General features: G+C 48.4%; 1 protein-coding gene across 1 annotated transcript in view; it reads right to left on the bottom strand.

The window, feature by feature from the left end:
• The window catches only part of LOC136477321 (uncharacterized), a 65,581-nt gene that overhangs the window by 14,946 nt on the left and 37,613 nt on the right, over positions 1-13,022 (bottom strand). The window contains 6 exon segments of the mRNA XM_066475449.1: positions 114-198; positions 296-591; positions 676-779; positions 2,139-2,351; positions 2,486-3,103; positions 3,449-3,724. Of these exon segments, the coding sequence (XP_066331546.1) occupies positions 114-198; positions 296-591; positions 676-779; positions 2,139-2,351; positions 2,486-3,103; positions 3,449-3,724 (1,592 nt within the window).

Genomic DNA, 13,022 nt, shown 5'->3' on the forward strand with positions numbered 1-13,022 from the left:
AGCAGACGACGATGGATTAGACAGAACAATTACTATACCAAAACAAAACTCAACAAACACTTGGCGAAAGTACTAACTTCACCAAAGTGATAGATATGAAGGGGGAAAATCACCTCGAGGACACACAATCTCCCAAGATGACATAATTTGAGGGAGCTTGTGGCCTCCAGAACGTTAGGTTGTAGCCAGGTAGGTCACCTGCAGTATTGAATCAGTAAAATAAACTAGCATGCGATGGCCCACTACAAGAACCAGAATAAGCAAAAAAAAAAAAGGTGTAATAGGCCAGACACACCTTTTGGTGAGCTCCAAATTCGCTTAAAGTTTGTGCAAGAAATCAGTGGGCTAATATTACCAAACTGCAATGCTGCAAGAGTTTGGTTTTGCAGTTTAAGCATAAGAGAAGCAACACTCAGAGAAAGATGGATGCAAACATCTGTCGACGCAAATACTATGTTTGTCTTTTCATTGACTGAAGTATATTTCCATGAAACATCTACAGGCTCAAGAACAAGAAGACCAGAACCAGCTTCAATTGTAAGGTCTTTAATGACAGATCGAGCCCATATATCTTTTTCTTTTGAAGCATACCTGTTTTAATATAAAAAGGCATCACATTAAACAAAGGAAATCCAAAGAGAAATTCAATGGGTAAACAAAGTGAGGAAGACGAACATGAAACTGAAATCCATCTTGGCCCGAAGAAGCTTCTCAATGTGCAAGGAATCATCCATTGATAACTTTGAACTGTCATAGAAGGTAAATTCTGGAGATACAACCTGAACATTTTCAAAAGAGAATGTGTAAAACTCAACAGCAAAATATAGATGTAGGAGAGGAACATATATATTCAAAAGAATGTAACAGGGAAGTTACATACTTAAATAAACAAAGTGCATAAAATGTATGGTTGCATTGCATGTCACTGAACTTCATTACCTAGAAAAGGGTCTCCATGGCAATGTAACAGGGAAGTTACATACTTAAATAGACAAGTGCACAATGTTATCAAATCGTCTGATCAATCCTAGACGCCATGGCACCGATCAGCCCGACTAATCGCGATTAGTCGGGCGACTTGATAACATTGAAAGTGCATAAAATGTATGGTTGCATTGCATGTGACTGAACTTCACTACCAAGACTCCATGGCCAGTGCCATGGAAAAGATTAATAGTGGGTCATAATTAAGTTTCCTAAAATTATGTCTTAAGCTTAGGTTATTTGAACCCATTGCTATTTCAATTTCAGTGCACTAACAATTGATTTGAAATCTTACATTGTTGACGAAAGGTGGGCACTACATCTAAGAGGATACTATTTAAAATCATCTGGATATTCTGGAGATTGATATCAGGACTTCATTTAATAGACTTAGTTTTCATGTATGCTTGTAACTTTTTTTCCACCACGGACAAACCGAATTCCATTACTCGAGAGCAATGAAATTACAATAGTTTGTAAAACCAAAACAAAACTTCTCCAACCTAAGATACTGTCCACATGGAATGAACACAAAGGGGGTTCACCCAACCGGCACCAAAATCTCACCGAAACATACATACAGTTTAACCAGACGAAAACGCCAACGGAACTTAAAACATATATAACTACTATCAACGCCACGACACTGAAAATGTATGCTTGTAACTGATAACTATCCTATTGTTACTTAAATCATTAGACGAATCCTTTTTACATTAGTTCATCACTTCATCTGTAGTAGATACAACTATACCAGCAGGATTCTCCCGTACTGAATCCATAGTAGTAATTAAAAAGGAAAAGGATTTTTTTTTTCTTTGCTCTACAGAACAATATGAAGCTGAGACAGATCTTTGAACAGTGGTCTTGTCATTTTCAGTGCCATGGACACTATCATGCCACCTCCATGAAAAATGTGGACCTAGGGTCCAACCCCATGGTTTTCATGGCACTCCTCAAGGGCTGCTCCAAAGAACAAGGTTTCAGAAATTCCCCTGGAGTTGGGGTTAATACACACCATGCAACTGGTTACACACCCTACCCCTCCCCTGGACCGGTTCAATTCTTTTCCATCACATAAAGGCTCCGCACATAAATTTGAAAAGAAAATCATCTACAGGAATTACACAATTGAGATCTAGTTGTACTTGTACCTGAGCTTCAAAAGTAAAGTTCAGCATTTGGTTTGTGGGACCATCAATGGCATTCTGCAGATTTCTCTTTTTATGTTCTTCAAGGTTTAAACAATCTTCATCATCATTACTGAAACAACTTTCTAACACTGAAACCTCTACACCATCTTCAGAAGCGATCGAGTAGCTGCTTCCCATGTTCAAGTATACACATCTTCTAAGCAGTGCACCGTTCTTGTATGCACAATACAAACAACAATAAAGGTGTAAGCCTGGCATCAATATAACGGTGCACTATAGAAGAAAACATCACCAACTTTATAATAGTAGTTCATAGAAAGCATAAAAGTAAATTACATGTTTAATACCTCAATTTTCACATTTTTGAATCGAAGTCTTTTGCCATGACCAATTATGATTATAATCCCAGAGTATACCTGTCCTTTCTTATCAAATTCCTCGCTTAAGGATATAGTGCCCCCACAGCCATCATAAATGAACTCGTCAATACCACAACCATCAACAATTAGCTGCCTTACAGGAGAGAGTTGAATAAAATTCTCCCTTTGCAAGAAAACATGATCAGAAAGTATAATATCATCAGCCCTCATAAGAGGATCATTCTTTGGGTCTAGACTTTCCTCTCTGCCAGTTATCGTGCCTAAAGAAGGCACAAAATACTCAACAACAGGAAGCAGAAAATCCAAGACAACAAGTATACGAGGCTGCTGTATTCTTATAACAAATGATTGAAAAGAAGAACGCCAACGATAATCCAGTATCAGCATTGTGAGATTCGAAACCCCCGCATCAGTTGAAGAGTCTTCAGCACACAGGTTAGCAGTCTCTGAATAAGATCCAAGCATCCGACGCATCTCAGACTTCGTATCTGGACGGATATCATGTATCGAAAATTTCAATATCGACAAATATAGATCCATTTCAAGCATTGATGTTGTCCTATAGGACACCCATAGACCTTCCACCTACAGAAGAAATTAGTTCAAAATGTAAACATGCTCCAGGAATAATACAATACATATTGCATACCATCACATACCAAAGTACTAAAAAATGTAAAATGCAATACATTCTACCGTGAAGCAGTACATATTTTTTTCCTCAAACCGGCAGGAGAGCTGGCCCTCATTGTAATAAAGAGAAGAACAAACTATAAAAAAAAGCTGGATAGCCAATAAAAACAAGCAGTAATATATATTGATGATGACATGATGTGAGATGGTATACTTTGGTACATATTTTCCATAACAACAATAAAGAATTGCATATCTCCTATAAGAACAGCTGCACTAATTTTTAGGAATACTCACAGCAAGCTCTGCCAGAGGTGACTCTGCATCTGGGCCATTGCAAAGTTCAAGCAACGCATACTGAACATCCACAGTCATGACAACAACGGTACGTGAAAGCAACGAATGGTTACTAAGGTTGACTTTATCTGCAAGTAGACGAATTGACTCCTTTGTCTGGTTCACATTTTCACGAAAACTTGGGGGAAGGTTAGGTGTCTCGGACAGATTTGTCGAAATGCAGTTTGTAGTGACATTGTATTCCTTATCTGACATGACAGCATGAAGCAATCCTATCTGCAGAAGGAAACAAACATAGTAACTAAAACAGGGCAAAAGGAATCTTCATCTATCAGTTAGCCATATAATCCACAACTCATCCTACACTAAAGCATCAAGTTCAGTAAATACACATTAGTAAAGTTTTAATCAAACAGCAATTTTCTGAAGGTCAGACAGGATGATGTATTCAGCCATTGTTTTCCAATAGCTCAGATACCAAAAAAGGAACTATCAGTAAATCAAATACTTCAATAGCCACTTTTTACCTATAAACTCATAATATTATATGTTCATTTTCTTCAATCCTTGGGAGTATTTGCATTTTTTTCTTAAAACTAGACATATTCTCTCTTTCATTCTTTTTTTTAAAAAAGGTATGTAATGGTTTGCTGCTCTAAGTCGATTGCAATTAATTGATGGTCAGCGCTTGACATGCAAATTACAGTATAATCAATTAAACTAGAAGCATAAATTATTCCAGAAATGGAAAATCTAGATCTACTAGCCATATGCCCAAACGTGACAACAGAACTTCAATGAAAGAAAATTTATAAATCCAAACCGTATAGCCATGCATACACAAATCAGCACTAGTCTGCTGAGAATGTTACCATATTTATTTTCTGTTTATTGTTTTTTCTGTTTATTGTTTGCCAGCTGATGCCTGGGACTCTCCCCTAGCTGTCGCCTAGGTTCTTCACACACTCTTAATTATAAGACTAGCTCCTATAAATATCTGTAAACTCTGTTGCTCCATTGATCGATAAAATACATTGAGCACGTTTATGCTCTAATAGAGTATTATTATTTGTTAAAGTAATCTTGTGTTTATTGCCTATCTAGCTAGTACTAGATATATTGTCTTTTGCTAGATGCCAACATATGTTTAAGTCGGTTCTTTGTCCTTAGGCAGTAAGAAAAGGCAGCTGTCTCTGACAGTCTGCAGTATAAGTCAATTTAGACTTTGCTTACACCAACAGTAAGGGTAGGTCGGTAAAACTAGCAGCTGTCTAGTAGTATTCAAATCTGTTTTTATTAGTAGCTAGGGCAGCAACACTGCAGCAGTAACAGTAGTAAGGTCGGTTCTACAAGCCGACTACATATGTCTATAAATATGTATGACTATATGCAATGAAACAGAACCTGTGTCAAACTCCAGCTACTCTACTCACCTCTGCTCATTCTATAGCTGCTGCACTACTAACATTATTTTCAAACTGCTAGTCTGCTGAGAGTATGCACATACATCAAACATGCATACACAAATCAGCGCACAGAAAATTTAAAGGAAAAAGTCTACATCACCCCCTGAGGTTTGGAGAGGTGTCTACTTAACCCCCCAAAGTATAAAACCATGTATTGAACACATTAAAGTTTGCAAAACCGGTCAGTTAACCCCCTGGGTGGTTTTGCTAGGTGGTTTTGTATATGTGGCACTCCTAGCTGGCTGCCTTTGCTGACGTGGTGTCCAGGCTATCAGCTCGCACCACTGCTGTTCCACGCACACCGCCGCTGACCGCGCACACGCGCTGCTGCGATTCCTGGCTTCCCAACTCCTGTTCCTCCGTCGCCTGCGATTCCTCTGCGAAGGCCGGATGTGGGAAGAGAAGCAGCGCCTCTGAACAGCGGACGGCCTCAAAGCCGACTGTTGGAGGTAACAGAGAAATAATCAGCCAGGGCAACTCTCCCAGGCGACTGCATTGCAATATATAGAGGATAAGTACTGCATTGATTACATACAGCTCACTAGAGCTTTAACTAGACAGAATAGCTGCCTGGGTACCCGCACAACTCTTGGGCTACCCAAGGACTTAATGACATAGATTAACTAAAAACTTAAATACACTAAATGTGCCTGGGAAGCAGGGCTTACAGCTACAGTTCTCCCCCTAAGACCTGCTTCAACCCTTCTTGATCTGCTTGATGCCAATTCTGCTTCTCATATCTTCAAGCTTGGCCTTGCCCAAAGCCTTAGTGAGAATGTCTGCCAATTGATCAGCTGTAGGGATGTACTCAGTCCTGATGCTGCCTTCTTCAATACAATCCCTGATAAAATGTTGCTTAACTCTGATATGTTTGCTCCTGTCATGGAAGACAGGGTTCTTAGCAAGTGCAATTGCAGACTTGTTGTCAACCCTCAGTTCCACAGTCTCCACCTTTCTTCCCAACAAATCAGCCAACAATCTTGACAGCCACAGGGCTTGTGTTGCTGCTGAAGTCATAGCCACATATTCAGCCTCACAACTAGACAAAGCCACCACCCTCTGCTTGATAGATTGCCAGCTGACCAAGCTGTTGCCAAAGAAGAACAGGCAACCTGTTGTGCTTTTGCTGGAGTCAATATCACCGGCTAGGTCTGAATCACAGTAGCCCACAAACCTAGCAGATTTTGGGGCTCTTTTGAACTGCAGACCATAGTCCAATGTTCCAGCCAAGTACCTCAGCACCCTCTTGACTGCTTGCTGGTGCTCAGTGATCGGTTTCTCCAAGAATCTGCTCACATAGCCCACTGAGAAAGCCAAATCAGGCCTGGTATGAACCAGGTATCTCAAGCTTCCAACCAGCCTCCTATACTGAGTTGGATCCACCTCCTTGGCAGTGCTATGCTTGCTGAGCTTCAGGCGCTCTTCCATTGGTGTAGCTGCTGGATTGCAATCAGACATGCCTCCCAGTTCTAGGATTTTCTTGGCATAGTGAGTCTGCCTCATGGTGATCCCATTCTTGCCTTGCTGCACTTCAATGCCAAGATAGAAACTGAGCAAACCCAAGTCACTCATCTCAAAGGTGGATTTCATCCTTTCCTTGAAAGCCTTTACTTCATCTTTGACTGCTCCAGTGATGATCAGATCATCAACATAGACCCCAACCAGCAACACTGAGCCCTCTGAACCTTTCCTGTAAATTGCTGCTTCATGTTTGCTTTGTTTGAACCCCATTTCCTTCAGAGTAGAGTCCAACTTAGCGTTCCACGCCCTGGGTGCCTGCTTCAGCCCATACAAAGCTTTGTGCAGGCGATATACCTTGCTTTCTTCCCCAGGAATAGCAAACCCAGGTGGCTGCTGGACATATACTTCTTCCTTGAGATCTCCATTTAGAAAAGCTGACTTGACATCCATATGATGAACAGTCCATCCTTCCTGGGCAGCTAGAGCAAGCAGCAGTCTCACTGATTCTATGCGCGCAACAGGAGCGAACACATCCTCATAATCAACACCCTCTTGCTGCACAAACCCACGAGCAACAAGCCGAGCCTTGTGCTTGATCACATCTCCTTTCTCATCTTTCTTCAGCTTGTAGACCCATTTTAGAGAAATTGGCCGATGGCCAGCTCGGGGAGACACAAGCTCCCAGGTGCCATTGCGCTCAACAGCGCGCAGCTCCTCTTTCATTGCTGCCTGCCATGCAGGATCATCTTTTGCCTCTGCATAAGAAATGGGTTCCCCAGAGTGGGTGAGGTGGAGCTCTGCGAACAAGCGCTGCGCCGGCGGCGGAACTTCCTGTTCCCCGCCCAATATGCCATCTATGGTACGATAGCGCAGCTGCTCGTCGTTGTGATAAGTGTCCAGCCGTTCCTCATCATCTTCCAAGGGAGTCACGTGCTCCACTTGTGGGCTGGCTGGAGCTGGTGGTGATGAAGGCGTTCTGGATGTCTCAGACACCTCTTCTCCTGCATCAAGCACCGATTCTGCTGCTGGGAAAGCTTCAGGTGAGGCAGAATGGGGCTGAGGAGATGAGTGTGACTGCACTGAACCTCCAGCTCCAGGGACTTCTTCCTCCCAAGGAAATTCCACCACAAAATCACTACCAGCTGCCCCAGACGTACCTGTTGCTGGTGATGTCCAATCCCAACCTCTTCCTTCATCAAAAACCACATCTCGGCTGACACGTACACGCTGAGATGCTGGATCAAAAACTCGATAGGCTTTGGCTCCTTCAGCATAGCCAATAAATACTCCAGCTTCACCACGATCATCAAGTTTCCTGAGCTGAGACAAACGGCGAGTATATGCCACACAACCAAACACCTTCAGATGGCCAACAGTGGGTGCTCGGCCATGCCATGCTTCATAGGGAGTGACATCACCTAGAGCCTTGGTTGGTGACCGATTCAGAATATGCACAGCAGTCATCACTGCCTCCCCCCAAAACTTGGCTGGCATCTGGCGCTGCTTGAGTAAGGCACGTGCCATGGCCACCACGGTTTGATTTCTACGCTCCACCACGCCATTCTGCTGTGGTGAATGAGGAGCACTGTAATGCCTTTTGACTCCTTCATTGGCACAATAAGCAGCAAATTCTGCAACAGTAAACTCTCCTCCATTATCTGTGCGCAGAACTTTCAGTTTACGCCCACTCTCCACCTCTGCAGCAGCCTTCACCTTCTTGATAGCATCTGCTGCAGCATCCTTAGATGACAGCAGCACTGCCCACATGAATCGTGTGGCATCATCTACAAGCAGCAGAATATAGCGATTACCTGCCGAAGTTGCTGGTGTAACTGGCCCACAGAGATCACCATGCACCAATTCAAGGTGATCCTGAGCACGATATGTTGCTGCAGCAGGAAATGATCGCCTCCTCTGTTTGGTGGTGACACAAGTGTCACACACTTGCTCAACATGATCGATCTTTGGCATCCCTCTTGCCATTTCCTCCTTGCCAAGCCTCCGCAGGGCCTCAAAATTCAGATGCCCAAAACGCTCATGCCATTGCCACGCCTCCTCATCCCTGCGCGCAGCAAGACACACTGGCTGTGCTGTCTTCATATGCAGTACATACAGCCGGTTCGCGCCACGCCTCACCTTGGCCAGTAGGCGACCGCTGCTGCGTTCCCAAATCCGCAGTACTCCATCATCAATCACCACCTTTGAGCCATTCTCATCAAGTTGACCGAGGCTCATGATCGAGTTCTTCAACGCCGGAATGAAATAAACTCCATGAAGAACACGATGCTCACCAGTCTTTGCTTCAAAAACAATTGAGCCAACGCCCTTGATTTCCACCATGGACGCGTCCCCGAACCGAACCGTGCCTCGAACGTCCGTGTTCAGGTCTGAAAACAGGTCACGCCGCCCAGTCATGTGGTGTGTTGCGCCTGAATCAAGGTACCAGCCGCCAGCCATCTCTTCATCATCTGCTCCCAGATAAGCACGCGCACGTGGCTCAAAGAACTCAACGCGCTGCGCTGTATAGTTGAGCTCCGGCGTGCTCTGTTCCATCTCAATGAAGCCGTGAGACAGAAACAGAGCTGCATCTTCCTCACACTCAGCAAACTGGGCACGCCCTTCATGTCCTCCTTGCTGCCCAGCTTGGTTACCGCCGCCACGGCCTCCTCCACGATTTCCGCCGCCGCGTCCACCACGATTTCCTCCCCCCGCCGCCGCGCTCTGTTCCAATGCCCTTCCTGATGGCAGTTGAGGCACGTGTTGGGGCCAACACGGCCGGCGCCATTGCCTTCTCCACGTCCGCCGCCACGGCCAGCACCTCTGCCCCGTCCGCGTCCACCTCCGCGGCTGCGTCCTCCGCCACCGCCGCGCTGGTTCTTGAAACCAGAACCGCCAGCTTCTTCCGCGCCTTTCTTCTCCTTCCTCAAACGCGCACGCCACTGCTCCTCAGTGTACAGCAGCTTGCCGTTGATGGACACCGGCTCTGTCACAGCTTGCGCTTCACGGTCATCCACCGCCTTGAGCCTTCCTGTCACCTCTTCAAGCGTGAGCGCCTCGAAGTCGAGGAACTGCTCAATGGCGACGACGATCTGCGCGTACTTGGTCGGCACCGTGCGCAGAAACTTTTCCACGACACGCGCCTCATCGATGTCCCTGTCTCCATGAAGCACCAGCTGCTGGTGCAGAGTTGACAGCCGCAGGGCAAAATCCTCCACCGGCTCGCCAGGCTTGACGTCAATGTTCTCCCACTCCCGACGCAGTCGCTGCAACGTTGCTCGGCGGACCCTGTCCACACCGATACGAGTCGCAGCGATGGCATCCCATGCCTCTTTTGCCGTCGCCTTGTCGAGGAGCGGGAGCCCCGACTCCTTGGGCACAGCAGCGACGATCACCTCCAGAGCTCGCCTGTCGTCGCGAAACTGCACTGGGCCTCCTTCGACAGCTTCCCAGAGGTCGCGCGCCTGCATCCTGAGCTTCATCGTCTGGCTCCACTCATAATAATTGGTCTTGTCCAGCATTGGCCATGATGTGCCGCTGCCGGAATCGCGGTAGACCACCCTGCCTTGCGGCGACTCATAGCGACCGCCGCCACGACGCCTTCGGTCACGCAATGGTGACTGCGAACGGTGCCTGTCCCGCGGCGGAGTCCGCGGCCGCCGGTTCCTCCGGTCCTCCTCTTCTTCTTCCTCCTCCTCCTCCTCATCTCCCTTCTCTGCTGCTATCTCCGCCCGCAGCTCCTGCGCTGTCCTGGCCGCCGCCTCCGCGGCTGCTGCTGCCTGCTGTGCCGCCTTGACAGCCAGCGCCGCCGCCTCCTCTGCTGCCTTCAGGCGCGCAGCCCTGCCAGAGGGGTCGCCCAGCTCGCCCTCAGTGGCTCCCTTGGTCTTCCTAGCCCGGCGCTCAGAGGAGGTTGACGTCATGGAGAAGATGAGAAGGTGTCTAACCTAGTCTCTGATACCAATTGTTGGAGGTAACAGAGAAATAATCAGCCAGGGCAACTCTCCCAGGCGACTACATTGCAATATATAGAGGATAAGTACTGCATTGATTACATACAGCTCACTAGAGCTTTAACTAGACAGAATAGCTGCCTGGGTACCCGCACAACTCTTGGGCTACCCAAGGACTTAATGACATAGATTAACTAAAAACTTAAATACACTAAATGTGCCTGGGAAGCAGGGCTTACAGCTACACCGACAGCAACGACTTCAGCGGTGGCAACGATAAGCCGGGATGGAGCTGCAGGGTGGAACAAGCTGCGTCGGGGCAGGGCGCGGCTGGCAGAGCTGTGCAGAGGCAGGGGCGAGGGACCTGTCGGCGCCGGAGCAGGTAGGTGGGGAAGATGTGGAGCGCGAGCTATGGCCATGGTGGATCCGAGGAACTCCAGGAGCACAAACGTGAACGGGTCGTCCACGGAGGTGACGTCGAGGAACGGCGGCAGGTCGCGGACACGGAGCGGCGAGAGGCCCGGGAGCTGCACCTCGACGCAGGTCCCCGGACGCCGCCGCGGCTGCTAGGACCGACGATGATCGCCGAGCCCTGGATCAACTCCGGTGGCCTCATGAACTAACTGCGACAAGACTAAAAACTTACAACGGGATTACAAAAAACTTTACATGACTCAAAGTAAAACTTCTAACAGCGGCCATGAATTTGGGCTCCAGCGGGGACTGACCGAAGGCGACGAATTTCCAACATTCGTTGACGACAGGGCGCGGCTGGCTCTCGCTGTGGGTTCGTTAGCTAGGCAACTTCCATAGCTACCCACTGGTGCAAGGAATTGAACAAGGAGGCTTCGAGTTGGCGGAATTTGATAGGCGAAGGGAGCTCTGTTTTTGGCATCAAGGTGCGGTGCTGCGAGGAGGCGGTTGGCTCTCGCCCGCAGCAGCCTTTACCTTGGATGAAACCCAGCGAGGCTAGGCCTGGGATGTAGAGAGGCTCAAGGTGAAGCTACGGTTGCGACTAATTTGGGGATGGTGCAATGGAGCTCGTGAATTTTGGCCGTTGGCGGCTGCTGCTCTCCATGGAAGCAACGAACAGAGAGAGGAGGCAGGGAGAGTGAGCGAGAGATGGAGAGCTTGAGAGATCTTCGGGATTCCAATTCGAGTGACACGCCAAGCCCGGGCTTAAAACCAGCGCGCGACAGGGTCAGGTCCATTGGCGTGCAGCAGGTGACGGCGGTCTCGCGGACGTGCTCTGGGTCGAGTCCATTGGCACTATTAGAAGTTTTACTTTGAGTCATCTAAAGTTTTCTGCAATCCTGTTGTAACTTTTTAGTTGTGTCGCAGTTAGTTCGTGAGGCCGTCGGAGTTGATCCAAGGCTCGGCTCGGCGATTATTGCCAGTCCTAACAGCCGCCGCAGCGTCCGGGGTCCCGCGCACCGAGGTCTGGCTCCCGGACCTCCCGTCGCTCCGCGTCCGCGACCTGCCGTCATTCCTCGCAGTCACCCACGCGCGGCTCCGACCACCAGCCTCTGCCCCGGTTGTGCCCAGCAGCGTCTCCGCCTAAATGCCCCTCCCCCGCCGGCCGCCATGGCCGCCGCCCCTGCTCCATCCGACGAACAAGCATCTGACGAGCGAGCCCAACGGCCAGCGTGTCCAACGCATTTAGCCTGGACTGCCACGCAAGCAAAACCGCCTGGCAAAACTATTGGTCCCTCGACTGCCCAGCACAGGTAAGCAGTAAGCTTACCAGCACACTCACTCACTATGGCTAGAGGTAGAAGAAGATATTGAGAACAGCTCACACACACACAGAGCACAAGCGCAGCACTGGCCGAAAGCTCTGCTTTTGGATGTGGCAAACTGAACTGAGGTTTTCCATTGTCTTTGGATGGAATATATACAACTCTAGCTGTACCTCTACCAGGTACATGGTTGTTGGTGAGTACACCAACTACCTACTCCTAAGGTACATGGTTGTTGGTGAGTAGCCATCTCACGCTTGAAGCCGTCAATGTCCTCCGCCCGTGCTCCAGTGACGATAAGTCGTCCACATACACGCCGACGACGAGCTACTTCTTCCCCCGTCGCCGCGTGTACAGCGTGTGCTCTGTGGCGCAGTGAGTGAACCCAAGATCGCCCAAGGTGGCATCGAGCTTGGCGTTCCACGCCCAAGGGGCCTGCAGCAGACCGTAGAGCGCCTTGCGCAGCTTGAGCACCTTGTGCTCAGCGCCCTAGACGGCGAAGCCCGGAGCTTACTTAACGAAGACCGTCTCCGCGAGCTCGCCGTTGAGGAACGCAGACTTGACGTCGAGGTGGTGGATGCGCCAATCCTTCGCTGCTACCATGGCCAATAGCAAGGGAACGAACTACATTCGCGCCACCGGAGCAAAGACTGCCTCGAAGTCAATGCCCTCACGCTGCACGAAGCCGCGGGCGACGAGCCGAGCCTTGTACTTGACAATGGCGCCGCGCTCGTCCCGCTTCACCTTGTAGACCCGCTTCAACCCGATCGGCCTGCAGCCCACCGGTGGATCCACCAGCTCCCATGTCCGATTGTCCTCGATGGCCTTCATCTCTTCGAACATCGCCCGGCGCCAATTGGCGTTGCGTTCAGCCACTGCAAACGTCGGTGGCTCCTCTGCACTAACAAGGAGCAACTCTGGGTTGTCAAGAAAACGACTGGCCAACCCAAGAGCTCCCCCT

The sequence above is a fragment of the Miscanthus floridulus genome, chromosome 8, assembly GCF_019320115.1.
Source record: "Miscanthus floridulus cultivar M001 chromosome 8, ASM1932011v1, whole genome shotgun sequence".
In the NCBI taxonomy this organism is placed as follows: domain Eukaryota; kingdom Viridiplantae; phylum Streptophyta; class Magnoliopsida; order Poales; family Poaceae; genus Miscanthus; species Miscanthus floridulus.